At 40.3% G+C, this 27,921-nt stretch overlaps 1 protein-coding gene across 6 annotated transcripts; it reads right to left on the reverse strand.

Annotated features, from left to right (window-relative positions):
* Window positions 1-4,965: 4,965 nt before the first annotated feature.
* On the reverse strand, window positions 4,966-27,781 carry LOC146579599 (Fc receptor-like protein 5). 6 transcript variants are annotated; one of them, XM_085263732.1, is made up of 12 exons: window positions 27,684-27,781; window positions 27,445-27,509; window positions 27,061-27,160; window positions 25,395-25,587; window positions 22,976-23,064; window positions 16,907-17,248; window positions 16,283-16,496; window positions 16,015-16,079; window positions 15,704-15,820; window positions 7,546-7,812; window positions 7,202-7,465; window positions 4,966-5,925 (listed from the first exon to the last, which is right to left on the reverse strand). In XM_085263732.1, exons 6-12 carry the CDS (start codon window positions 17,241-17,243, stop codon window positions 5,780-5,782), a joined length of 1,410 nt encoding a protein of 469 aa, XP_085119858.1. In that variant the 5' UTR covers window positions 17,244-17,248; window positions 22,976-23,064; window positions 25,395-25,587; window positions 27,061-27,160; window positions 27,445-27,509; window positions 27,684-27,781; the 3' UTR covers window positions 4,966-5,779. The 6 variants fall into 6 exon arrangements, with proteins under 6 accessions (XP_085119858.1, XP_085119856.1, XP_085119864.1 ...); XM_085263730.1 differs by lacking the exon at window positions 22,976-23,064; XM_085263738.1 differs by lacking the exons at window positions 22,976-23,064; window positions 25,395-25,587; window positions 27,061-27,160; window positions 27,445-27,509; window positions 27,684-27,781 and adding an exon at window positions 21,823-22,196.
* Between the last annotated feature and the right edge of the window lie 140 nt (window positions 27,782-27,921).

Genomic DNA, 27,921 nt, shown 5'->3' on the forward strand with positions numbered 1-27,921 from the left:
TTCCATCCTGATCATGGAGAAAATGAAATGCCCATTGTCATCATACGACGCTTATTCTGTGTCTCTCGAACCTGGGACCAGGCCAGGAGACGACTGAAGAACTGTTTTTCTTATATATTTAGGTTATCTATCATATCTATCGCATTAACCTTAGGATTTTTCTTTGCTATTTTGTATTGTAAACTGCAACCATGTTCACATTTCTGCAGGTCATATTTTGCTGACGATACCTCATGCTCTATTTTGCAAGACACCTACTTAATGCACTCCTCACGCTCCCTAAAATCAGTAAATAGCAACATAGACGCCACTAATAAACCATTTTATGCACCCCATAGAGCAGGAGCTAACGCCTGGTATGAAAATGCCAGAATAGCCGCTCGTGATTTAGGAAACAGTAACTGTTATGTCTGTTCAAAGGCTAATCCAGAACAGGTTATAGTAGGATACCCCATATCCGGTTTCCCCCTCACTGAGGGACTAGAGGAAATCGGCGGAGATAATGCTCTCTTTAAAGACACTTTACAGTTGACTCTGAGCCCTCTCGACTGCTTACTTAGACACACACACACACCAACTAACCCTGAGACTCCATTAGGCGAATTATTGAAGTTATCTAATGACACCGCAGGGACCTGCGCCCCAATGAAACGCCCTAAGAATAGGTTAAAACCCTCACTGCCCTTAGGACAGATCCCTCTCCATTTTAATACTAGTATGATATGTCTGCGCAGACTAAAGTTAACTGGCCCAGACACACACATAGATTATACAAAGGATAACTACACATTCTTCTCTGACTCCCCAGGTGCACGCTGTAATGAGACATGGCTAGCTGTCTCTGTGGCTGAAGTTGTATCATATCTGGAGGAACACACACACAGTTCAAGTTCGAGCAGAGAATCGATCATTGTTCCCCCAGAGGGTGTCTTAAATGATACTGACTGGGGGGAGTTAGTTAAATCCCACATGGTCACGCGCCTAACTAGAGCAATCCCTAACGCTTATTGGTTGTGCAATAATACCCTTAGATTAGCTTTACCTGTTAATTGGACCGGTACCTGTGGTCTAGTAACCGTTGATGTATGCTGTACTTTCATTCCCAATAATACCGCCCCTAACGGTTCATTCACACAAGCTATGAATAGACTTGAAGCATTGCAGATAGAACTAATTGCCGATACAGGCCACGGTCAGTGGCTACATAAGTGGCTACAGGACACGTTTGGAAAATGGAAGGAACTAATTGTAGCCTTTGTAACCGTTGCAGCATGTTTTCGATGATTATTGTCTGTTGTGTGATACCATGTATACGCTCTCGGAATTTTTGATATTAAGCTTGCTCGAAGGACCAGTTACATTTATGATTTGTTTTATGTTTATGATTTGTCTTTATATTATGTTATTACATTCTGTCTTTATACTATGTTATCATTTCATGATAAAAGGAGAGAACTGTTGTGATATTTTGATACCATGGTAGCATTTACAGGATATTGTTTTATTGTGATATTATACAGAAAAGAGTTACTCAATAAGGCCCATTTAATAGTTGTTTTTCTCTTTCTCTCTGACCCAAGAATTAATGTGTAAGACTCACAGGCTGGTACCCCAAGGTCGAAAATACCACAGAGACGAGACCACTTCCTTACTCCCATCCTCCCTTCTTTATCTCTTAGAAAAAGGCTCGTTAAAGGCCAGGCGGTTTGTTTCAGAATTCACTAATGAAAGAACTCTGTATTCTATGTCTAGGAGTGTATTTTGCTGGGATGATCATAAATTGTAGCTGAACTGATAAACTACACACAGGATACTTCTTTGCTCACAAGGCAGGAAGACGTTTCCTTATTTGGTCTGTACCGGTTTGAACTGAGAACCTGCTGACACACGAACCTTTTTTTCCTCTATATAAGCTGTTATGTACTAAATAAACCTTTGAGTCGATTTGGGAAGACAACCTGAAGCAGTCTGTGTTTCCTTGTTCTCCCAAGCTGCTCCCGACGTCGTAACTAACCCAGCTGAATGGCATACCTGAGTGTTACTTTAAATAATTAGGAATCTTAGAAGGAAAGGACAGAACTCTGCTTATCGCTCGTGCCTTGGAGGGAAAACCGGGATGGACATTTTTTCCTTCACATACAATCAACCACTCATTGCTTCCTGGAGCACCACCGGATCCCAGGCAGTCAAGTGTCTATTAGCAGGGCTGCACATAAGTGGTCCGCAGGTGCGCATGCGCTGTCAAAATAAAAGACGCACACCAGATAAGAAGTTGCAATGTGTGTTTGCGTCCATATAAAAGGCACTGTTTTTGTCCGCTAGAGTGGGATTTTCACGGCATATTCTGCACCACATCTCTGTGCGTTCATCATTTGTTTGAAGCCAGCTCACCTCCTGCAACCACTTTTCCGAGAATACGTGCTTCTTTTGTGGTTCGGACTCCTTCTGACATTTCTTTGGAGGTGGAGGAAGGAGCAATTACCAAAGTAATTGCTTAAAGGAGCTTCTTGACATCTTTAAGAGTTCTAAACAAACGTCTGTCCTCCTCCAGAAAATCTTATGTACGCAAACATGCGTTGCAACTTATTATTTGTTGCGCGTCTTTTATTTTGACAGCGCATGCGCACCTGCGGACCACTTATGTGCAGCCCTGTCTATGAGGGTTGGCACACTGCAAACTGCATACAGGGCCCTATTTCAGGAAGCCGGTTTAGAAAACTCAGAGTGAAAAACGATACGCAGGGTTGAGTAACCCCAAACTGTCCAACTCGGAATATTCGGTTTCAGAAAGGCTGATAACAAGTAGTTCAATCAACGCGGAGTTGCTTTAACCCCAAGTTAGGCGCGCGCACGAGGATACATAAAGCCCTGATTAGTGGAGCACAGATTAAGCGAGTCACCATGGAGACGGAGGGAAAGAAGGCGCGGTCAATGTATTTTACAGCGCTTGACGCCGAAATTCTGATGGCAGCATATGCCGATAACATGCAAATTTTGCAGAAAAAAAGTAACACAGCCTCAGCTGCAAAAAAAAGGGAGCATGCATGGCAAAACATAGCCGACAGAGTCAATGCGTGAGTGTTAATTTAAACATTGATCTAGGGATTTCCACCCATTTAACACGTTATTTTATTATATTTTATTTTTTATTTTATACATTTTATTTTGTGATGATGTGAGCACAAGTGCAACCCAACAGGCCCCAAACGTTCCTGGCAGCAAGTAAAAATGAAATATAAAAATATAGTCCAAACAGGTAAGGTGTAATTGTATTTTGAGCCATAGTGCTTGGTCTGTTTGTCCCATGTAAATCAATTGCAGTTAGAGGCTACATTAATTTCCCCTCTGTAAGCACTTATTGAAATTATCTGAGCATTACAAGTACATATTTGCTTACTCTGTATGCTCAAATGTGACCCGTTATAGCCAACAGAAAAAAAGCGGAGGCCCGAAAAACAGGTGGGGGTCCTCCACCACCACCACTCACAGAGCCTGGCCACTTGGCTTCCACATTTGTGATAATGTTGGCAGCATCACATATGATCTTCACAGTGCAGAGAACACAAATTAGCATCCATTACTATAATGAAATGATTTGTTAGTTTGAAATGCTACAGGGAACTATGTACCTGCACATTAATGCTGTGGAAAGACTTCCTGTTCACATAGCCTCCTTCATTTACTGAAGGAGCAATGATTGGAATGTGAGTGCCATCTATACAGCCAATCACGCCTGGGAACCCTGAAAATAAATGTAAAATTTAAGTAGTAGTTCAAGTATCACCACATCATGGATTAAGTTTTGGTCATCCTGATACCTGCAATTTTGTGGAATCCCTCTTTGATAAATCTTGTGGGTCTATGACCGGGGAACACCACAAACGAGTGCAGGAGACGTTTCAGTGCAACTGTAACATTCCTGACTGCCCGACAGACGGTAGCCTTGGAAACGTGCTCAGCGTCACCAATATTATACAGAAAGCTCCCGTTTGCAAAAAACCGAAGTGCAATACAAATAATATGTACAGAACTGAGAGGATGTCCGCGATGTGTCTTATGAGCAATATTAGGCCTGAGGATGTTCTTCAAATAAATTATAGATTGTGCTGAAAAACGGTAACGTTCACACAGAAAATCATCAGGAAATGATAAAATGTCCAAACGCGCTCTAATCACTCTCTCCCGGCGGAGAGCCCTGCAGAGAATTTGGGCTTCAACATCTACTGGCTCTTCAAGGAAGGGGCACGCCATGTCTGACACTTCCTACAGTCAGGTTTCCGACACAGAGGCGGAGACAGTCAGGGTTAGTTGAAGTAAACCTGCTAGGGGGCAGGTTAGCTTCACGGAGTGTGTCGTCATAGTAACTCACTCAGGATGAATCTAAACTCGCTTTGTGAAACTGAAAACCCAGAGTTTTCGTTAACTCAGGGTATACTTACTCAGTTTTTCCACTAAACCGGCTTCCTGAAATAGGGCCCAGGAGGGCTGGCACAGATCTCCAGCTAGCCAATCATTATTGAGTCCTGGCACTATTGGATTTGCTTGAAGAGAAAAGCGGTCTCACTCCCTCAAGGCCCAGGGCCATAACAATTATTATTATTATTATTATCACCCAAGTTTGAATGGTGATTACCTAAAAAATGAGTGAGCACTGAGAAACATTTCTTTTTGTCACCTGTCAACAATGTAAACATGCTGATACCCTGAGTTACAGGCAGAGGGCTTCATCGTACATTGAATGTTATTTTTAATTATTCCTGAAAAGTTAGTTTTGAACAGACATTTGGCTGCAAATCAAGGCAGCATCTATGTAACTTAATAGTCATTAACACATTTATCCTCTATACGAGTTTGATCCTTTTTGATTTCTTATAAAAATACTTCACCCAGATTTAAAATGATGCCTTTTTAAAACCTAAAGTGTATTTTCCTACAGAAAACACAAAATGCACTCTGTGATGCTCCAGTTGTAATTTATTAGAACCACAATAACATATTAAATGGTTTACAAAACACTATAGAGGGTAGTTACTGTCATATAGTTTAACATGGGCTGCATGATGATACGGTGATTAGCACCACGGCCTCACAGGAAGACGGTCCTGGGTGTGAATCCATCAGTTTCCTGGTCTTCGGTATGAAGATTGTATCTTCTCACAGTGCTGGTGTTGGTTCTCTCCAGGCACTCCAGTTGTCATTTATTAGAACCATATTAATGTGTTAAATGGTTTACAAAACACTATAGAAGGTAGTTACAGTCATATAGTAACAAGGACGGCATAATGATATGGTTTTCTCACCACGGCCCCACAGGAAAACGGTCCTGGGTGTGAATCCATCAGTTGCCTGGTGTTCTAAGTGGAGTTTGCATCTTCTCCCAGTGGGTTTTCCAGCTTCCACCCACAATTCAAAGATATGCTAGGTTACTTGGTTGTTCTCAGATCTGTCTCTCACCAGTTCTGGCAATTTGTCCATAGCTCCTCTCACCCTATGACAGCTGGGATAGGCTCCAGCTCTAGCTCAGCTGCAAAAACTGATGGCTGGATGGTTAAATACTTGTCTTATGAGTACATGTTTAACACCATTACATACACAGACTCCATAGCTGTTGGTGAACGCATCCTTAAACATTTTTACCGCATCTTATCTCAGATGTTCCTAAATTCTTTGTTTTTTCTTTGCGATTAATTTCCAGCATTTTCAAATAAAAAGCGAAACATCATGGCTGTACAAATATAAAGATATATTTCAATATATGAGGGAAATGATATCAAAGAGGTCACATCACACTCATTTTCTCAGGTTTTCTACCATTAGCTCGGCGTATGAGTACATTTGCACCTAGTGTAATAATCACAGTGTAGAAGAGTTTCACCAGAATAGCACCAATCAGTCCAGGCACAGATACTGATGGCTGAGCTCTGACTGTAAGGAAGACAGAACAAAATAACAGAGTTGGCATAGAAAGTACCAAAAATACAGGCAGAATAAATGGCTGAAAGGCAACAATAAAGGAAGGAAATCAAACAATACACAGTAGAATCAATTAAGTAACCGACAGGGAAAGCCAAAGAAATACAGGGCACAGGAGCTTAAAAGCTCTTGGACGTTATATATGTATTTCTCATATTTACCTTCTAATTAAGTATGTGCAGATGAGATGTGTGAATCAGAGCAGTACTGCACAGGCAGTATAAAAGATGGATACAGCCTCAAGGTCTAATATGCAAGTATGTTAAATCTTCATTCTTTTAATGGCCAGCAGGTGGAGACTCCTGTGACTGGAAAGAGACTTCCAATGCTATAGAAGTCTAGGGGAAGTTCCCTCACTCTGTGACCTCTTTAAACCTTTTTCTGTTGACTTGCTTGGCTCAGCCACGAATTTCTAGTCATAATAAATAAAATATGAAGTTCCTTTAGTAAATTATGGCCTTTATTGAAATCAGAATGAAGGATTATCCAAGTAATGCTCACTCATGAATTAATTACCAGTCATAAGTTCTTGAACAATGAATATGCATTGGACACCTCTTCCCTTATCATGTCCATTTCAAAGTGGTAAAGCACTCAATTTGAGGTTTCATAAGAGTACTTCACTAAGTAATGAGTGGTGCAAGAATGGCTACATCCACTTTTTATACTGTTTATATTTTTTTTGACCATGCAATGTGCATGTGGATATACTGAAAATATGTGACTGCATTTTAAATAGTTTCAATTCAGCATTCAATACAGTGCACAACAACAGCTACCTAAAGGCATTTTATATTGTAAGGCAAAGACGCTACAATAATACAAAGAAAACAGCGAAAACCCCAACAATCATATGACCCCCTATGAGCAAGCACTTTGGCAACAGAGGGAGAGAAAAACTTTCTTTTAACAGGAAGAAACCTCCAGCAAAACTATGCTCAGGGAGGGGCGGGGCCATCTGCTGTCTGTAGCGACCATTTGGGGTGAGAGGAGGAAGACAGGACTGCCTCAATAAGGATTTTATGCTTCACCAGTTAGAAAATAACAAAATCTTTTGAATATATGTCAATCAATCCTCAGTGACTAGTTTAAATAGGTGAAATTAGTCAATGCATTGCTTTTGGAGCACAATGAATATGTCAAAGGACAGACTGGGTGTATTTTATTGATTATGTATCACGTCTACCACATTTCTCCTCAAAACAGATGTCTTGTTGCCTGAACCCACCTTTGCCTTTGACAGCCATCCAACTCTGTGCTGACTGTCCTTTTGTTGGGTGTTCACACTTGTAGAAACCTTCATCAGATAAGGACACAGCTGAGAAAGTGAGGTTCCCTGCAGGCTGAGTACTGATTAAATGTCCGTCTTTGTAGAAGTTAGCAGAGAAATTAGAAGTCGCCTTGCTCTCTTCATCGTACTTGTAATAGCAGAGAAGTATCACTGTTTCATCTTCTGTCACAGGAAGCGCAGGGCTTTCCAGGATGACTCCATCTGAAAATCAAACCGTGCTATGACTCCTCAGCTGTATATCAGATAAAAAGTCTAAAACATCAAATAACAAAGAGCATTACATTTGACTGTGATGTTGATAGTCTCACTGCATTCCCCTCGATCAGACTCACACCAGTATGTTCCAGTGTCTGATGCATAGGTGTCCACAATAGTGCATGACGTCTGATTTGACACTCCCCAACCCGAGATACATGACTCAGCAGTTTTAGAGGAGGTGTTTCTCTTCAGAGTCCAATTTCCAGAGTTGTCTGTCCCTTCACAGCTCAGCGTGATCGTCTCGTACCAAAAGAACTGTGATCGGTCAGGATGGATGCTCAGCATAGCAGCTGGGGTTCGAAACATGAAATAAAAAGAAGAGGAAAAAGCATCAGGCTGAGATTTGGTCCTTTTAAAACATGCAAGTCTGCAGACTTGTGGTAAGCCCCAGACACACAGGTCTGGAGACCCCATGGCAAGCATTGGTTGATAGAGAAAAACATGTTCTTCCACATTAAACCACCTAGTGAATGACAACTGTTGCGAAATCTGTTTTACCCCGGTTCTTTTTATTCCTCGAGCATCCAGAGACGGACTCAGTAGTCATTTTCACAAAAACTTTACTCATCTTTATTTATCCTCATTTAAGCATGCATTCTTCTAGAAGGGAAGACTTGCCAGGCCGGTGCCCCTCTGCAAAATCTTCACTCATTTGTCCGTGAAACAGTTTTGTAGGAGCGACCCTATCATAAAACCCCCCACGGTGTGCTGCAAACTCTGTGTCTGTGTCTATGTGCACGAGCACGTGAATGCCTGTGTGTGCGCGTATCCGTGTGTGTGTGAGTGCACGTGAGTGAGTGTATGCGTGTACCTGTGTGTATGTGTGAGTGCACGTGAGTGAGTGTGCGTGTGGATGTGTGTGCGTAACAGTTAAAACACTATGTGCGTATATCTCTATGTACGTACCTTCCTGAGGGTCATAAAAGTCCACCTCCCTTCCAAACCAAAGTTATTTAGTTACAAACTTTGGGACTCCCACCCAGGCATGCCCTGAGGAATTTCCTTTTTTTTTTTTTTTTTTTTTTTTTTGGCCTGTCCCATTTGGCTCTTTTGCCGTCAGAATTGTTGTCTAAAGGCAAAGAAAGATGCCCAACGGGTTTACTTTACCAAACTGACCATCCCAGCCTTGCCGTAATGGTCCATTTGATTCACCTTTTATTGTTTATTTTATTTTCACTTACTGAATACGGGACAGACTTGACTGGGGGAAAGAAGGGGAGAAAGAAAGAGGGAAAGAGAAACAGCTGAGAAGAGGGACGGGGGAGAAGGGCAAAAGACAAAAACCAACAGAACGGGCAGAGAAAAAAAATGCATATATCAATCACCTGGGTCACCTGCTGAGAAAGAAAAAAGAAAGCAAGCAGAAGAGAACAAGAGTAATAGAATAAACAACATCACAATGATATATGGGAATATGACAGTAAATACTAAATGTTAAACATTATTGTGCAGCACATAAGATCAACAGAACACAGTGTGCTTTGAGGTAGGAGCCAAAAAGGGTGTAGTTTGTGGGTGTGATCACACGTGTGTACACCTGTGAGCATGGACGCGCTTGTTTTTTGTTTTTTTAAAAGGTTCCTTCATGTAATAATCTGCTAGAGGGTGTGGGGGGGCCACAGCCCCGTCCTCCAGGGCGTGAAGCAGGTGTGGAGGAGATCAAAACTCCAGACATCCAGAGGCCCCCAGAACACAAGAGACCAAGGAAGACCAACAGAGGGGCAGCTGCGCCACTGTCCCGGAAAGAGCTGAGGAGAGTCCCAGATGAGGGCTCACTCAGCAGCCGCGGAGCAGAAGCCAGGGGGAGTTGCAGTGACGCACCCGTGAGCTCCGCCGGCAGCCAGCTGCGCCTGAGTGACCGAGCCCCAGGCCGAGAGGCCATGGGCACCCCACTTCCGAAGTGGCCCGAGCGAGCCCCAGGCTCCAGGCCCCGATAAGCGGCCGCCAAGGAGTGAGCCGGTGTGTACCTGGACGCCCATCCCCGGACACAAAGAACCACCAACGCACCGATGTCTGAGGGGGTCCGCCACTGGCAGGGGAAGTGGTGGTAGGGGGAGATAGGCCTCCAAACCTTGGAGGGCCTGAGATGTCCCCAGAGAGGTGGCGCCTGACACCCAACCTGACATATAGACACAGACATACAGGCACACACAGATACAAACATCCATTCCCACCCTCATGCTCTCATATGCACTTACTCCACACTCAACCAACGTGGAGACAGACATAAAGAGACGTTGTACACACGATCACACTCCCCAAGCGTACTCTACAAACCGGGTCTAGGTGCCCCAGCCCCTGGAGGGGGGAACTGCACCCAGACCCAGGTGGTGTTTCCCTTTTCCCTGCGGTGGGGGGAGGCAGACCGCCCCGACTCCGCAGCAGCAGGAAGGCTCCACACTCCAGACCGCAGTCGGACGGCCAACTCCTCCTCCTAGTCCTAGCCCCCCTGCTCCAGCAGGTCGCAGAGAACGGGGGTGAGAGAAGACTCCGAACCTCCCTCCACCCGCTCATTGTAATGTTGATGCATGTGTGTTCTAAGGTGCAAACCAAAGTTATTTAGTTACAAACTTTGAGACTCCCACCCAGGCATGCCCTGAGGAATTTCCACTCAGCATTAACTCCTCTTTGTCTTACTTACACAGTTCAACTGGGGGAGGGTCTCCTAAAATCTACTCCTAAGTTCATGACACAGTCAGGCCTTTATTTATATCCAAGGCAGTGTCAGTGTCTCACAATTCTATATCCTATCTAACACATTCCTAAACTCTAACATAAGCTAAACATTCCTACACAACCTGATTTTCAGTTATTTCAGAGCCATTGCTAAAAGTTTGATTTCCAAGCAATTTTACTCTGTTTTGTACATTTGATAGAATAGAATAGAATAGAATTCAACTTTATTGTCATTGCTAATGCACAGGTACAGGGCAACGAAATGCAGTTTGCATCCATCCAGAAGTGCTTTAGTGATATAGGTATATTACAATATATATTAGCAATAGTATAGATATGTAAGTATATTACAGAAATGGGTCTATTATGGTATGTTATAATGTACACGGTATGAAGTATGTTGTGAATATAGATAATACATTTCCTAACAGTGCATTAAACTGTACCCTTCCCTTCTTTTTCAGTTCAATTTCAGCTCTATTGAAACTGGTTTGCAGCTGTTTTTACCATGAGACATGAAGACAGGACAAAACTGCCCACAACTGCCAAGCCTGGAGGCCCTCTGGTGACCTCAAACAGGAAAAAGAAAACCAGGTTTTTGAAAATGTCACAGCACACAAACCAGAGAGGTGCTCATCTAACAGGGCAAACTGAAAACAATCTTCAGTGCGTATATAATGTGTTCATTGTTTAGTGTTCTGATGTGTTTCCTTCATCTAACTGTTTTAATGCTCATGGACAAAAAAAATGATCAGAAATCCACAAAAGATTAAGACCATATCACCGCATCATATCAATCTATTACTTGTAAGTCCATGACATCTGTGTATAAAATAATAATAACAATGATAATAATAGGAACGTCTCAAATTAAGACATGGACGAAAGCAAAGGCCACAGATGGAGTACACCTACAAGAGTGCACACTGTTTGAGGTTAATGACAGAGGGGGTTTGGACTCTGTTACTGAGTGAACAGAGCGTTGGAAACTCTTACGTATTAAGAGACTCTGCTCTGTTTGTGTGATCTGCCACTTCATGGCTGAGTTGCTGTTGTTCCACTTCGTAATAATATCACTTTCAGTTGATCATGGAATATCTAGGAGGGAAGAAATTCCACGAATGGACTTTAGTCATACCACGCTCAGTGTTTCAGTGACCTCTTTAGAACGACCCAATCTTTTGTAAGTGTTTGTAATGGCGGACTGAAAGGGTGCTCAGTTTTATACAGCTGTGTAAATGCAACGTAAAACACCTGTATTCAAAGATTAACAGCTGTGGGCCAATACTGTCGTCCATATAACATACGATCGCTAGGCAACTGTTTTACTACTGCCAGCTTGAGCTTGTACCCTTCCCTTCTTTTTCAGTTCAATTTCAACTCTATTGAAACTGGTTTCCAGCTGTTTTTACCATGAGACATGAAGACAGGACAAAACTGCCCACAACTGCCAAGCCTGGAGGCCGTCTGGTGACCTCAAATAGGAAATAGAAAACCAGGTTTTTGAAAATGCCACAGCACACAAACCAGAGAGGTGCTCATCTAACAAGGCAACCTGAAAACTGAAAACAATCTTCAGTGCATAGATAATATGTTCATGGTTTAGTGTTCTGATGTGTTTCCTTCTCCTAACTGTTTTAACCTGAAATCTGAAAACAATCTTTGGTGTATCTATAACGTGTTCATGGCATGCCTGATGCACTGGGATCCAGATACACTTGAGTCCTAATTATAGTCAATTCAGTTAAGTCAAGACAAAATCTTCAAGATTACTCCATCAAAGTAACAATTGATATTGATGTCTCTAATAATAAGAAAAATTCATGATCTCTGGAAGATGACTGTACTTCAACAGAGTGCAACAAAGCTGCCTCTCTATGCTGAGACCGTTCAAGTCCTGTGTAGATGAGCAGACATTTCCTCTCCAGTTTCCTTCATCTAACAATTTTACTGTTTGTGAACAAAACAATAACCAGAAATCCACATGAACGTGAACACCAAATCTCCACATAACATCATTCTGTTGTTGAACTAGTGGCAGAAAATAAAAAATAAAAAATAAATGAATAAACCGCTATTTGGAAAAAGGTTTTGTATTTAATCCAAATCATCTAAAAATTTAAAATCTTCCAAAAAACAAACACACAAAAAAATGTCCAGAACTTTATTTTTCTTGGTCTCAGAAGGATTTTCACAACAACACCCTTGTGATGCTTGATAATATAGAGACCCTACGATGTCACGGTCCCCGTGTCTCTCTGGTTGGCCCACGCTGGCTACAGGTTTTGTTGTTGTTAGTTTTAGTTTTTTGTCTCTCCTCCTCCTCTCTGCCTGGGTGGAGCTCATTACGGGCTCTCACTCTTGGCCCACGCACCCCTGTGGATGGTGTCCACCTGCGGCTGATCTGGCTGATTTCCCCAGCTGCTATTTAAGGCAGTGGCACAGAGCAGCTCACCGCTGGAACGTCGAACCACCTGAGTTCGTGCTCGCGGCATATTCAAAGAAGAATCGCTTACACGTGTTTTATGTTGTGGAACTAACCTTTGACCTTCTGTCTGTAGATTCTGGACCGAATCACCGGACCTGTCCAAGTGGGGCAGTGTGTGGAGTGTTGGAGCGAGTGCGGCTGAAGAGGAGTGCGTGTGTGCGGAGGAGCGGTGGCGGTGACTGAGTGGAAGAGGAAGCGTGTGTGTGGATTCCCCCCCCCTTCTCTCCCTGGAGCCCTGGACCCCCTCCCAACTCACTGTACATGTATTTTGCACTAAGGTGATCCCTATTGTAAATAAATCCCCTTTTGTTTCCTTGAAAGAACTGTCTGCGCGTGGGTCCGTTCAGTAGCCATGACATACGATATTAGTAAGTGAATTCCAAATACCTTAAAATCTCCTTTGAGCAAGTACTTTAAGGATAATGTGGGAAGAAAGAAGTCCCTTTTACAAGAGACAATATAACTCAAGGGTGTTAAAATATATAATTATGTTGTTTTCACGATATACATAATGAATAGTGTGTTTATCTTGGCATTGGTACCATTGTTGGCAGATCACAGAGAGTCCATGCAGGTTGCAAAAAGGAACTAACCGGACTTTGTCCACTGCTGATATGTTGACATGTTGCAGTAGGAAAACCATTTGTGTACTTTGCCAACTTGGGTTTGTAGTGCGACGCTTCTGTTTAACAATTTAAGCTCGCAGCACAGTAAAATTATCATGCAAAACATCATTCTGTCCATGCAATATATCACGAGTACGTCCGAAAACAGCAACGTGGAAGTGAGTAAATGAAAGTGAAATTAAAATACAGCAAATCACATTTTTAGCTTGTGACGAGCCGAACATAAATCAAAACCTAATAACTCTGGAAAAAATGGGAGAAATTTAAAGCAGAATGTGTGAGGAAGCAGCCTCTCATCAAGTTGTACTTTGTAGGACAAAGAAGTAATCGTATTTTCTTTGAGATCTTTGGAGAAACATACACCTAATAAAACCTTCAAATGTCCTGCAAGCTCAGGAATTCTTTCAATTACAGCTGAATTAAAAACAACTAAAAAAGTAAAATTTACTCACAGATAATCAGACACGTTGAAGAGATCTCCATTGTGCTTTGGTGCTCTTTTCTTTCTTAGAAACTTTTCAGCAGCTCTCTGACTTGCAGGAAGTTATTAGGGTCGCACAGATGATTAGGTGTTGGTGGGCTCTGCAAAAAACCCTCATATTCCAAATGTCAGATCAACACTGTGAGCACATGCAGGGGGCTTCTATTTTCCACCCCCTGTGGTCTCTGTCTGCAGAATGCAGTGCTCTTTGGTTTCCCCCTCCAAACACTTATCCTTCTCATGAATTTACACCCCCACCATTTCACACCTACCCCTCTGAAGCGGCTTCATGCCGTGCACTTGAGCATGACAGGAAATGAGACACCCTTCAGTAAGTGAAAAAAGTGTAAAGTCTCTTTTTTACACTCTTTTAGAAGTTAAAGCAAGCCTATGAAATCTTCTTTAATTGAATCCTCTTTTTGTTTTCGTCAGAAGACCAAATTAATTCAATAATAATAATTTAATAATTCACAAAGACAGGGCGCCTCCAGAATTTTTTCATACGGGGCCACTAAAAATATTGTGGTCGTGCCTCCAAAACAGAATTTTAATTTTTATGTTGTTGTCAAATATAGGTTGCTTGAAAAGTATGGCAAAAAGGAGAGAGAATTATAGGTTTATATGCCTAGTTAATATCCTGCTATTACAGCTGATATCACTGAAAATAGGCACGTATGAAAACCAAATAATATTTTGAGTCATAATAATCTGTTTTAACAATAACAAGTGCATGTTTCAGCTCATTGTAGTGTGTCTTCATCTCTCTTGTGCTCTTGTGTGTGTGTGTGTGTGGGGGGGGGGGGGGGTGCAATGATTCAGAGGAAGATTCACTGGGAAATCACTACGCAAAGTATCATTCTGACTCACCGCTATGAATCACAGCTGTGTTAAGAAAAAGTCACAATGCTTCAGCAAGTGAAGCTGAAGCGAAAAACTTCAAATCACAGCACACTCAATGATAGCTGTCAACTTATCAGGTACATAAAGAAGCAGTGATGCAGAGTCTTGTGTATTTAATTAATCCACCAAAGGCTCTTTTAAGATCCACGTGTTTGACTTCATCTGTATCGACAACAGGCAACCAGTAACGATCCTACAATTCCTGAAAGCTGTGCACTGCTGCCCTCTGCTGGTGTTTACTGATCCTACCAAAACCTATGCCAGATCAGCCAATCCCTCCGTCTGTTCAGTGTGTAGGGTTGCTCTGGGCCATATCTCTCTCTCTTTCCTAAACCTAACCAAGTAGGAAATAAAAGAACGTACCAAGTGGGGAGGTAGTGGGGAACAGGTGCAAAGCAGCACATACTCCCCCCCAATATTTTGGTTATTTGTCCGTCCTCCTAACCCTGTGGCCTCTGTGGTCTGAAAACAGAATACATGTGAAGAAGTCTGGTTCCCTCTCAGATCAAAGGAATTAACAATGTCGTGATTGGAGGCAATAAGACGCATGGTTCTCCTGCACGAACAGCTTTTGTTGAACTGTAGCAGCAGTGTACGTGGCTATCATCAATTTTCTCAAAACATATACACATACAGTATTCTAGCGACCTCTAGTGGTCGCCCCCATGGTAGCCTTACTAGGACAACATAAACAGATTTCACAACAAACAATAGGATTTCTTTTATTCTGTTTCTGGTGTTTCCTCAGCTTGTGGGGATAGGTTAATTGGATAATCCAAATTGTCACTAGGTGTGAATGTGCGAATGAATGTGAGTGCGAATGGTTGTCTGTCCCTGTGTGTTGGCCCTGCGACAGACTGGCGACCTGTCCAGGGTGTACCCCGCCTCTCGCCCTATGACAGCTGGGATAGGCTCCAGCGCCCCCCGCGACCCTGAAAAGGATAAGCGGAAGCGAATGGATGGATGGATGGATGGATGGATGGATGGATGGATGGCACAAAATGACTTACCGGAGGAGCAACAGCGCTTGACAATAAAGTATACGAGTGCACAGGTGATTGTGACTAAAAGGATCGTCACTGCAACGCTGATTACGATGTTTAGAGTGCAGGATCTCAGGTATTCATCTGAAATGATTAAAAAAAGAGATTTAATGAGAAAATCAAGATCATTTTACACAAAGAGACACTGGCATTATTTATTTTTTGAAGGTGCTTTTTGATGCACTTTTATTCTGCAAAATGTAACATTTAGAATAATTACAAAAGAATAATGAAATCTAAGTTTTATGCAGTCCAGCTGATTCAGGTGTTAAGCTTACCCGGTATGTAAAACTCTGAGTCCCTAATCTGGTTTATCTCAGGCTGCTGGACTCTGCAGATGACCCTGTGATTAAAAAGACACACCTTTAGGTTTCATTCACAGTTTTGTCCTGGAAAAAGAAAACTGATGTGCACTTTTTGTCATAGCTTATGCATGACTGCACTAATGCAGTGACTTGATATCACATTCCCATTTGGATGAAGTAAATGACACAGATAAAATGAGATCTGAGGTCTTGAACTTTAGGCATTAAAATGATATTAAACCTGTTGGTAGCAGTATGCAAAGTCACTCTCCTTGTAACTGTCAGACACCCTGGGGAGTTTCCATCTCTCTTTGGGTCTTCAGCACTGATCTCATTTCCCTGATTGTCAAGAAATGTAATCCTAGGCTCAGGGAACCAGCACTTGGCCTCACACTGCAGAGTCAGTCCTCCTCCAACACCAGGAACAACATAGAGTTTCGGCTCAGAAACGGCACCTGTAAAAACAAGAATTATTCAGGGTGTGGCCTTTGAACCTTCCAGCAAACATTATTACAAAAATTTTCACTGTGGAAAATACTTTAATGTCAAATATTATCTGAGGTTTGTGGATCAAAGAAATCATTAAAGAATCTGCATGTTCTCCTAAGAACATTTGGCAAAGACGATTGGGAAAAATCTGCAGATAATTGGTTACCTTTGCTTAGAATAAAGAATAGAAAGGAGAAAACCTCAGACTATTTCATTAAATAATAAATCATTTAATCTGACATTCACAGTAAAATCTGTGCACTCCTCACACCCTCCTCGGAGTCTTTAGGGAAACCTAAACCAAAATGTGAGGCTTGTGCTGATCTCCAAAGTGGAGGAAAGGATAAATACAGTACTGCACTTTGAGTTAACGTACCTACAAACAGCTCCAGCCTTGTGATGACTTTCTTTTTCCTGTTCCTCCGAATTGCACACTGGTAGCTTCCACTGTCATTTAGCTGCACATTGGATATCACCATTGACAGGTTTCCGTCGTGAAGTTTGTGCATGATGAGGTTTGTTCTGTACTGAAAGACTGGATTCTTCATCTCGAAGGTCTCACATCCATCCCGGTACAGGAAGGCAGTGTTTGGAAACAGACCCTCTTTAGTCCACTCCACTGTTGGCACCTCACTGTTGATGGTGGTGATGCAGGGCAGGAGGATAGTTTCACCGACAAAGGCAACGATCTTTGGTCCAGTATCCACTAACATTATTCCTGTGAATAAAAAAAAAAAAACAGAATATGTGTGGCAACTAATTACTGTGTTTTTCCTACAGTCAAAGAACTGGATCTACTAATATAGTTTGCATGTGCAGCAACAGTATTTCTCAATGCTATAGAACTCAAAATGCCCACGTTAACAACATTAAAACAAGTTAAAACATTTGTTTACAGCTTGGTAGACAAACCAGCTTTAGCCTCTGTAGATGGTACATCTCTACATGACAACAGCAGGAGTGATTTTTTTTTTAAATGTATTTATTATTATCACTCATTGAAATTTTGTTGAGGTTTAACTTTTGCAGTTGAGCCTACTTCGATGGGTCTGCCAACACTGGCAGCTATTTCCAATAGGCTAGGACTCAGTTGAAGTAATTGTATAAAGAAGACCTCTTGGCTTCTTTTAGGGCATTTATCCCTCAAATACCTATTGTGTAATACAGTTTATTGATGCAGTTTGCTAAACAGAATGCTAGCATTTAGCATTTATTTAGCAATCAAATTTGGTCAAATCTGGCTCCAAAAATACAACATTGTTTACAGGCGTAAACATTAAAGCTTTGAAAGCCCAAAAGCAAACAGTGGGATGATTTTTCTCCCAGAATAATGGATGCCATTATTATATCAAAACATGAAACTGCTTGGTACCTGTACACTTCTCCTCCATTCCTCAGGCAAACTGTCTAAAATAATCTGGTCTTCTGTACCTGCACAGGTATATCAGCTCGACTAACCACCTTTTCATTCTTCATATTCCCCCCCCCCCATGTCCTCAGATTTACAACCTTTTTTGTTTCTTAAAAATGAAAGTCAAGCCATTAACTGTAAAAACCTGCTAGGCATATCACTTTTTACACAAATATTACCAGAAACCATGAAACAGTGTGGATGTGTTTTCAGTTCTGCCTGATTGAAACCACCTCAAACACACAGTCAATAGAAGTTGAAACAAGTAGTGAGAGCAGTAATGACTACAGTCATATCTAAGAGGTGCAGCAGCAGAACAGCTGAGATAATCCATCCACAATATAAGTTTAGTCATTGATATACTGCTGCATGAGCTGGGCTGTAGTCACATCGTAAGGATGTAAAAACTGAGCTTTAAAATGAACAGTGGTAATAAAAACATAGGGTGACAGTGATCACCGACTTTTTCAGATTAAATAAAACAAGATACAAAGAATTAACCATTAACCGTGTAGTCCACTGTATATGGGCATATAAATGGACAACGGGCAGAGGCAGCTACTACACTGATATTCTCTCCATTTCAGCTGATTTTATAACAAATATATTGTCGTGTGATCTGCACAGTAATTCGTGGGAAAGTCACGCGACACAAAACACTCCCACGGGACTGTAGAAATCCTACCTCTACAAGAAGATAGGACCACAGCGAGAAGGAACGCAAGGACGTGCGTGGCCGAAGCACAGAAAAACGACCTGCCGGATCCACGGGTGTGAAATAAGGACTGAAAAAGGACCCAAACTCTGTTAACCTGCTCCATGCTTCCTCTCTAGAGGGCAGCCTGAGGCATAATGATGTGCAACAGTTCCAACTGTAGTATCTCATTCACAAAACAGGAAGTGGGTGGGTTCATGACGGTGTGAATGTCATCATGCACTCTTGTTTTGTTTTTTAATGTATTTGTAGTTTAGGAGATCATAGTCATTGTGCTCTCTTAAACTACACCCAGATAAGATTCAAATGCAGTACAAGATAAATCTGGCTAAATGAAAACAAACTCAAAAAAGACAATAAGGTCTGCTGCTTCAAGTCAAACAGTGAGTGAGTGAACTGAAAGTGCTTCCTTTCATCATGCCAAACAATACAAACAGCTACAAAAGTAGTTTTGTAATGCTGAATGTGCTGAAACTGACAACTTGTTATCATAGATTGTAATTTTCTAATTCACATCACATTTCATATGAAACCCTTTGGGAAATCGTCCAGTGTCTCAAAAAAAAAAAAAAAAAAAGCTAAAAGGAATATCTTAAAGACACAAACCCCCAAATTTAAGACACAAAAAGGTCGCCCAGCAGATGATGTAGACAGGATTAACACATTCACACAAATCTTTGCTCTTTGTTGCTCTTTGTCATGCTGAATAGTGGTACTGACACGTACTAGTCCTCGGCTTCCTTCCTTTCCCTTAGCATAAAGTCTGCAAACAAATATAACTCAAAGCAACAACAAAAGGATGTACAGCACAGCCACAAACCACATCCACATTGTAAGTAGTCATCTAATGTCTTTGATATTAGACAAAGACATTAGATGACTTTGAGGTCTGGTCTCCTATATAAAATTAACAGGGCACATGTCCCTCAAAGAAACTATTAACCAGAACAACTAGAACCAATTATTGAGCTGCTGATTAAAAAGTATAATATTTGTAGATGTAACCAGAAAGCCTTAAAAAATCTCAAGATTAAATCAGGAGGCCGATGAGAACATAACGCTATCATATTATTTATCACAACATTAACAGCACTTAAGGAAATCCTGTGTGGTCATGTGAGGCAGATTTCTCAAACTTGTCACACAGCATGAGTCACATGCATGCAGAACACAAACACATCTTGCAAACCTTTTTAAGTTTTTCAAGAGGACTGAGTGACAGTTATGGGAACATCAGTTAAAAAAAGGAGAAGAAGAAACACAACCACAATTTATTTTTAGTACAAAAAAGGGATACAAAGGAATCATCACCTGATAGCTTGTGCTTTTAAAATAACCTTACTGTTAATCTTTACCACAATTTTTACAGTAAATGCCATGAAACTTTTGGTAAACCTACAAAAAAACAAAAGCCAAGAAACATGCTTTGTTACTGTGCATTGCATGAAGTCATGCTAAGTTACTGTAATTTTGAAGCTCTGGTCATTTCCTGTTTACACTCAAACAACAGCAGTACAGTCATTTGACAGCTCATATCAGTCAGTGCATTTCAAGATGAAGTCTACAGAAAATTTGTGTGTGAGAAGTAACTCATGTAGTAGCACTTTATGTTATTTGCTGACAATATAGCCCGTGTGATTATGTTCACATCTGAATCTGTTAATAAAGGAAATATGACTGAATACAACAACTTTAACATTCATATTGTTGTATTTTATGCTATCGATACAAACCAAATGATTCATCCAGATAAGATACCAGTGATCTCAATAAAATGTGGCTACTGATTCTATTAAAGTGAAAGTGCTCATTACACGGACACACTTCTTTACCTCTCTAGGGATGGGTATTGATAAGATTTTCACGATTCCGATTCCATTTTTGATTCTGTTTAATGATTCGATTCTTTATCGATTCTTTTTAAAAAAGGAGAACACTAAGGTCGATTAGCTTAGAACTTTGTTTTATATCTTCTCTTTGAACAAGATAGAAATTTAGGAGTAACATGGCCTTACAAACCCAACAGTGAGATCTTAAGAGATCCAGCCTACGGCTCTTCCATGGGGTGTCAAAGGGGCCCCAGGAAAAAAAATTGTAAATGTAAAATAATAAAATAAATATTCTTCTGTAGCAATAACAAAGTATAACATAAATTATTCTGTAGCAATTACACAAGAATATCCAGTAATGTCCTGCCTACAATTAAACACGTTCACTTTAAATCGGGGCATCTGCTGTGGCAAATGGGTTCAAGCCTTTTACCACAAACTTAGTCACTGCTCGGTGACATTCGTCTATCCTGGCCTGAAAGGAGACGCTACCGGTAGACTGCAGCGAGAACTGCCAGCATCTGATCCAGACTCTGTCTGTCTCTCTCATCACGGTCACCTAAATGCACAGTAATGGCAGGTTTTGTAATAAGGCAGATCGCGCTAACATAATATGCACTGTTAGTTGATTATTTACCTGCCGCATTAACGGGAGAGGACGTGCAAACGTTACCGCTGCTGCTGGGTTGAGATTCACGAGTCTGGAGCGGAATTAAAAACACGACATTCATTTAAGGTCATCACGTGTTTTTTGCATATTCGTAGTGTTTCCTCCCTTAAATGAAATATCTACTTTGCAAGTATTGCAAGTTGTCCTGTTGTCATCCGTTCTCGTAAAGTAAAACCAAACTTTTGAGTGTTTGAGCCGCTTAGGTACCATGTTTCCTGCCGGGTAAATGACGCTCCGCAATGTGGTGACGTCATTCGGGGCGACTGGAATCGATTAGGGAATGTTTGCAAAAATGTCAAACAATTCCAAGGAACTGAAACAGTGGGAACCTGTTCTCAACAAGAACCGGGTTTCGATACCCATCCCTAGTCTCTAGCCTGTTATACCTTTGCTGTGCATTTTCATTTTTCATTATTTTCCTTTGCAATGCTGAATATGGTAAAAGTGGCAACTTTATGTGTTAACAGAGACTGTGTTTTGTTTTGTTTTTTAGAGCACATTATAAGAAGAGACTCCTGTGTCTTCTCAACTATACAAAAGGTCACAAAAGGTCCACCCAACAGATGATGTAGACAGCATTAACACAGTCAGATAAAAAATGTCAAAGCAACAACAACAGACCTTTGCTTTTTGTTGTTTCATTCTGGACTGTGGTGCTGACACTCACCAGCCTCGGCCTCCTTCCTTCTGCTTAGCGTACACCCTCAGGGCGCTGGAATTTGGGTGAAACCCTCCATGCACGGTCAGGAGTTTTCTTGTCTTGATGTTTCTGGCATTTATCTCCTCATTTGGCCAACTTATTATCCCGGTGAGGTATCTGATCACTGTCATTGCGTAGGTGTTGATTGCCCAGATTTTGTTCTTCCCGTTTAGCTTACTCCTCAGGACTTGCTTTACTCTCTGCACATACTTGGTGGTTGCAGCTTTCCTAGAGGCCTATTCATGGTTTCAGTTTACCTGTAGGATTCTCAGGTACTTGTAGTTGTCCTCGATGTCTGCAATGTTGCCTTATGGTAGTGCAGTCCTCCCCAATTCTGACTACCGTCTTCATTACCATCTGACTACACTTCTCAAGTTCAAATGACAGTGTCTCTTTCACTCCTGGCATACAGCTTCCTGTCATCCATGTAGAGGAGGTGGGTGGAGATTGCTCCATTCTGGAGTCGGTATCCGTAGCCAGTCTTACGACCAGTCTGGTCTTGCAACTCCAAGCAACAGCTGTATCAAGAGCTGGTGTTTTGCCCCTTTGGTGTTCCTTCCAATTTCTTTCTGTGTTGAACATATTGAGTTATGTACCTGTTCTTAAAGCCCTGTATCACACACACATACATGTATATCCATCCATCCTTTTCTAATTATCCAACTCAGGGTCACATCTGCCACACGTGCACTGCATGTAGTTTTCTAATGTTTCACTTTGGGGATCTGGTCTTATATAGAGCGTATATCATGGAAGTCCTTTGAAGAGGAAGAAAAAAACCGAAAAAAGGAAGAAAATAAACAATTACCAGAACAAGCAGAATAAATTTTTGATCTGCTGAAAAATGTAGGATATTTAGATATAAAGCCGAATTTTAAAAAGCTGAATATTAAATCAAGAGGTCGATAATAAAATGCAGTTATCATATCCTACCACACGGTTGCACTGTTTTTGAGTAAATAAGCCAAGCTTTAATTTCACGGAGCTTGAAATCTTAACAGCAATGCGTTATTAGTGCTAACTTTTTTATTATTTCAATTATAGTCACATCTACAGTGCTTATTAAAACTTAAACAAACATAAACCATTGTGCAGCTTCACTGACCAAAAGGCCACAGACCTGCTGTAGATGCAGTGATGAGTGAGTTAACCTCTGTCAGTCATTCAAAGGTGCTGTCGATGGTTTCGAGAAAATACGATGGCTGTTTCCTGTTAATCGCACACAGTGAATCATTTTCAGCATGAAAAGTTACTCATAGGTTGGAACAAAACAGAGGGACACTGGATGAGGTAAAACATCAGTTTTACTGTAATAAGTGTTGTATGTTTAAAACAGCCTAATATCGTTTCAAAATAAAAATTTAAACATGAAACCATAATAATTTTCTCCTAAATCCTCTTCCTCTGATTGCAAATGTGAAACTGTTTAAAAATCCTATTAATCAGCGGTGCCACCTTTGTCGTTCGCTGGTTTCTGAGTTTTTACTTCACTCTGTCTCTCTCCCAATAACAATAAAATAAGTTTTTTCTAATGGATGTGAAAATATTTATGCAGTTTTTTTACAGTTCATGAACTCCGAGTATCTGCTGTCTGTGAAGTTACTCGTCTGTCTGACGCAATCAAATGCTGACATAAGTCTCTGCAAAACTTACTGTCACCTAACATTACAGTTCCTCTCCTTTGTCAGTGACTGAAGTGTATGCCTACATTTATATCTTTATAAGCATTGGCAGGCACTGACCCCATTTTTCAAAGACAAGGCTCGTCTTTTTGAATAGAGTCCAGAGCAGAGAAGAAATTTCTCCCTCTTATATGTTTTGTCTATGCCTATGGAAGCTTGTGATAAAGAAATGTCATCTATGAAACAAAATTTCCTTTTTTTGCTGTTGTTGTTTTTGATCAGTGGTGGAAACAAGCTTGTTATGTTGGTTCTGCGTCCTATGAAACATGTACAGTCTTGTAAGTTGAGCCCATTGACATTAAACTAGCAGTTACCACTAGTCTGGCATCGTCGCTGAACAGGGATTAAAAACTGGGACATGAGTCAAAGATAAAATGTTTGCTCGTTTAAATATGCTGGAAAAAAAACAGTTTCAACAGGATTTATTCATTTATTAAACAGCTTTGTCTTTTCATGACCAGTTAAGTCTCCAAGAAATTATAGACATAGACAGAAAGTCCAGCAGCAGAGATATTATAAGAGACAAACATGGACCAAAAACAAGCCTTAATAGAAAAGTTGACCTCTATAGGAGAACACAGCAGCAGCAAAGGTGGAAGTATAATGTGCTTTCTTTATTTCACATGATGTTAATGTGATGGATCGGTGTTCTTATTTGCATACGCTTAGATCGACAGATGCTTAAATATTTCCACAAAACTTTCATTTCAAAACCTCTGGGTTACAGATGAATGAAATCAATTTAGCACTGAAGCTTCCTTCAAACCACCATGGCTCCTGTAAGGAGGAAAGGAATGGTTTCATTTTGTCTCTTTTCCATTTATTTGTGCCAACCCCTGGAAAATTCTGGGGTAGATAAGGGCTGTGACTCTGTAATGGGATTTTTAAATTAAGTTTGGAAGAAAAAAAAAGTTGATTCATTTTTTTATACAAATGGAAAAGTCAACATACACTCAGTTTAAAGTGTCTGAAGGATAGGACATACAATATGCATACAACTAAAAGAAGCTTAAAATGAAAGGTGTTTTTGTCTTTCATATTTTTGTATTATTCCAATATCAGAATAATCAAAAGCAATAAAAATATTGAGACACAACTTCAAGTATGTTACTTTACACATTATACACATACAAATGAAAGATAAATTATTTGTAAAAGTGTAAGGTTTCCCATGAAACTGACTGATGTAGTATCCAAAAGAGAATGAAATTAAAAAAGAAACCTTTTCATGTGGGGAAAAAGCGCATTTTCATCTTTAGCTGCTCTTCCCAAGTTTTTTTTAGTAATCTGTCATTTTGCATGAGATTTGTTATGACTGGGAAACTCTTGAAATAATTTCACAAGCAAAAAAAAAACCAAACAAAAAAAATCATAAGATGAATCCATAAAGAAAATAAAGCATGTCACAGACCTGTTTCTTGCACTGAATCATTTCACATCTTGGGATTATAATTTTTCTCAGAAGTATTTTTATGTAGTGGCATTAATAATTTTATTAACTTTTGATACTACAATTACTATCATTATTATAACTACTACTGCTACTAAATCTAATACTATTATATTGATTTGTTATTGATGTCCCCGGACATCAGATGAATCTATCAGGGTACTGTAGTGCAGTTTAGACCTGTCAGCGAAGGTGTTGCTGCGCTGAGGCGCATGTGCACCACCTGCACCAGACCAGGACACACGCATGCTTTTTGAACAGGAAGATGTTTTCTTTCTTTTGAATCTGAAGGACTTCTGAATGACACAGCACGATTCTTTGCTGAAAAAGCAGAAGTGTCACAGCTGTTTCTTTTTATCTGCGTGCCAGATGTTGGATTTTGTCCTGAAATGGCAGGTGTGGAATACCTGGTCTGTGTTAAGCTGATTGGATGGTTTCTGTTGGTTGAAGCCTCCGGTTTCAGGTGGCTGATGGTGTGGGGAGACTTTGCTGGGGGTGGGATAACAGGGTTTGGGGTGCTTTGTGATGATCCCGAGGGCTGGCTAGACTGTTGAACACAACTCATCTTATCTTTCTCAAGGCCTGATTTTTGTCTTCTCACTGTATGAACACAAAAAGTGAATAAAAAATCACTTGTTTGGCAATTTTTTCTTAAATCTTGACCATTCTATCGATCAGTGCAGACATACACACACACACAAATATAATTTAAATTAATATATTTAGACTGAGCATTAGATTAGGCAGGCCACAAATTCAGGCCAAATTAACTCAAAATCCAGGACCATCACCTGCTGTCACTGCCAGGCTACAACAAATGATCACTTATCTAATCAAATTGGTCAATCTTGTTTACAGCACATTTTTAAGCTCTTTTACCCGGCCTGCTTCTTCTGCAAGCCACTTTGCAACACACCACATCCCATTTCCTTATTCTAATACCTAAATTAATGTCAAATATGTTTGTGATAGTCCTGGCTAAACTACCACTACTGCTCTTAGTGTATGAATTTTATATTTTCTCTGTTTGCTGCATTTGTTTATTGTAAAGATTTTTAGTGTGAAGAGATTTTGATTGAGAACTTACTGTAGCTATACAGTCCTTGTAAAAATAAGAAAGTTAAATGTAAAAAGAGGTTTGATTTTGTGTCAAATTAGTCAGTACAAACTGCCTCACAACGATCTGGTGTATCCTGAGATGTCCACATTATTGCTACATTTAACATTCTTATAGAGTGAAAACACAAACCCAGTCCAGCAAATAACTAAAAGAATCTCTGCAAACCTCCACCAGGTCAGCTCACAATGTCAGCAGTATTCACTTTAAGGTTGTAAGAAGGGCAGACATTATGTAGTAGTAGATGTTTGACAACATGTACTGATGTGTAACTAACCCGAGCTCATTATATAATATTACATGTCAGTATATTTGTCACTTAATGGGCAGTTCATTGTCTTTCTCTTGACAATATGTTCTTTAAAGATATAACATATATCTTTGTGTCCTTACAGTTTGAACGAAAAGCTGATGTGAAATGTAAAAGTGAGGTCAGAGGTCAATGTGATGTTTTCAATATCCTAATATCATTTCGTACATGTTGCCAATGCAAACTAAGGCAGTAGAAATTCAGGCAAATCAATTTCATGAAAGTTTAAGTTTTTTGACCTATATCAGTCTTTATATGTCCAAGGAATATTATTTTAAATCGCTTTCTGTACATTGGTAATAGACACCACACTCGTAAGAATTGTGGTTTCTAAATCACGCAGCTTTTTTGACCAATAAATCATTAAGTTGACCTTGAACACTTTGGTGGATGTTAGCTGAATTTGAATAGATTGTTAACATGACGCCTGCAAAGCTTAATCAGAATTCATTAGAAACTTTTCAAGCTACTATGTTTACAGACAGAAAGAAAAGCACACAAACATTACCAGAAACACAACCTCCTTGACGGAGATAATTGCAACAGATCTGTTTTGTTTTTTGTTTTTTTAATATTTACATTCTGATGGCCAAATAATCAGTTAAATAATTAATTTTAAAACACATTATTAAAAAAACAGACTTACCATAACGCTGACATTTCTTGACTAAAAAGGCAATGACTGCTGTTACAAAGATCCTCACGACAACAGCGAAGGATGTCAGTGCAGGATCTCAGGCTTTCACCTGAAACTCAACATTTGAAGATTAGGATAATAAAATTTTGCAAAAATGACACAAACAGGTGACGTAACTTCCATCTTGTAAAATTTACATTAAAACAGAAGTGACATTAAAGAACACAGTAATTAGCAAATCTTACATTAAAATTAATTACATTTTAAACAGTTTTCATATACATGTACAGTTTGCAGTGTTTTTTTAGAAAAGCTAGATGGATGTAAACAATAGACAAAAATATGTGTTTTATGTAGTTCAGCTGATCCAGGTGTGTTAAAGCGCTGGTGTACCTGGTATGTACATTTCTGAGTTCCTGGTCTGGGTTATCTCCGGATGGTGGACTCTGCAGGTGACTCTGTGATCGAAAGAAGCACCTTTTAGTTTTATTCACATAGTTTTGTCCTGGAAAATTAAAGCTCTCTGTACACTGATGATAATTTAACAACACAATCCCACCCAACTGAGGTAAATGAACCACATAAAACCAGAACTAAGATCTGAAACTTTAAATATTAAAATAATATGAAACCTTTTTGTAGCAGTCTGCAGAGTCACTCTTCTTGTGATTGTGAGACACCCTGGAGATTCCTCACTTCTCCTTGGGTCTTCAGCACTAATTTCACTTCCTTGATTGTCAAGAAATGTAATCAGAGGCTCAGGGAACCAACACTTACAGTGGGGCAAAAAAGTATTTAGTCAGCCACCGATTGTGCAAGTTCCCCCACTTAAAATGATGACAGAGGTCAGTAATTTGCACCAGAGGTACA

Source organism: Mchenga conophoros, linkage group LG3 (genome assembly GCF_057382185.1).
Source record: "Mchenga conophoros isolate Kocher_MC1m ecotype Shallow Benthic linkage group LG3, M_conophoros_male_GT1.1, whole genome shotgun sequence".
Taxonomy (NCBI): domain Eukaryota; kingdom Metazoa; phylum Chordata; class Actinopteri; order Cichliformes; family Cichlidae; genus Mchenga; species Mchenga conophoros.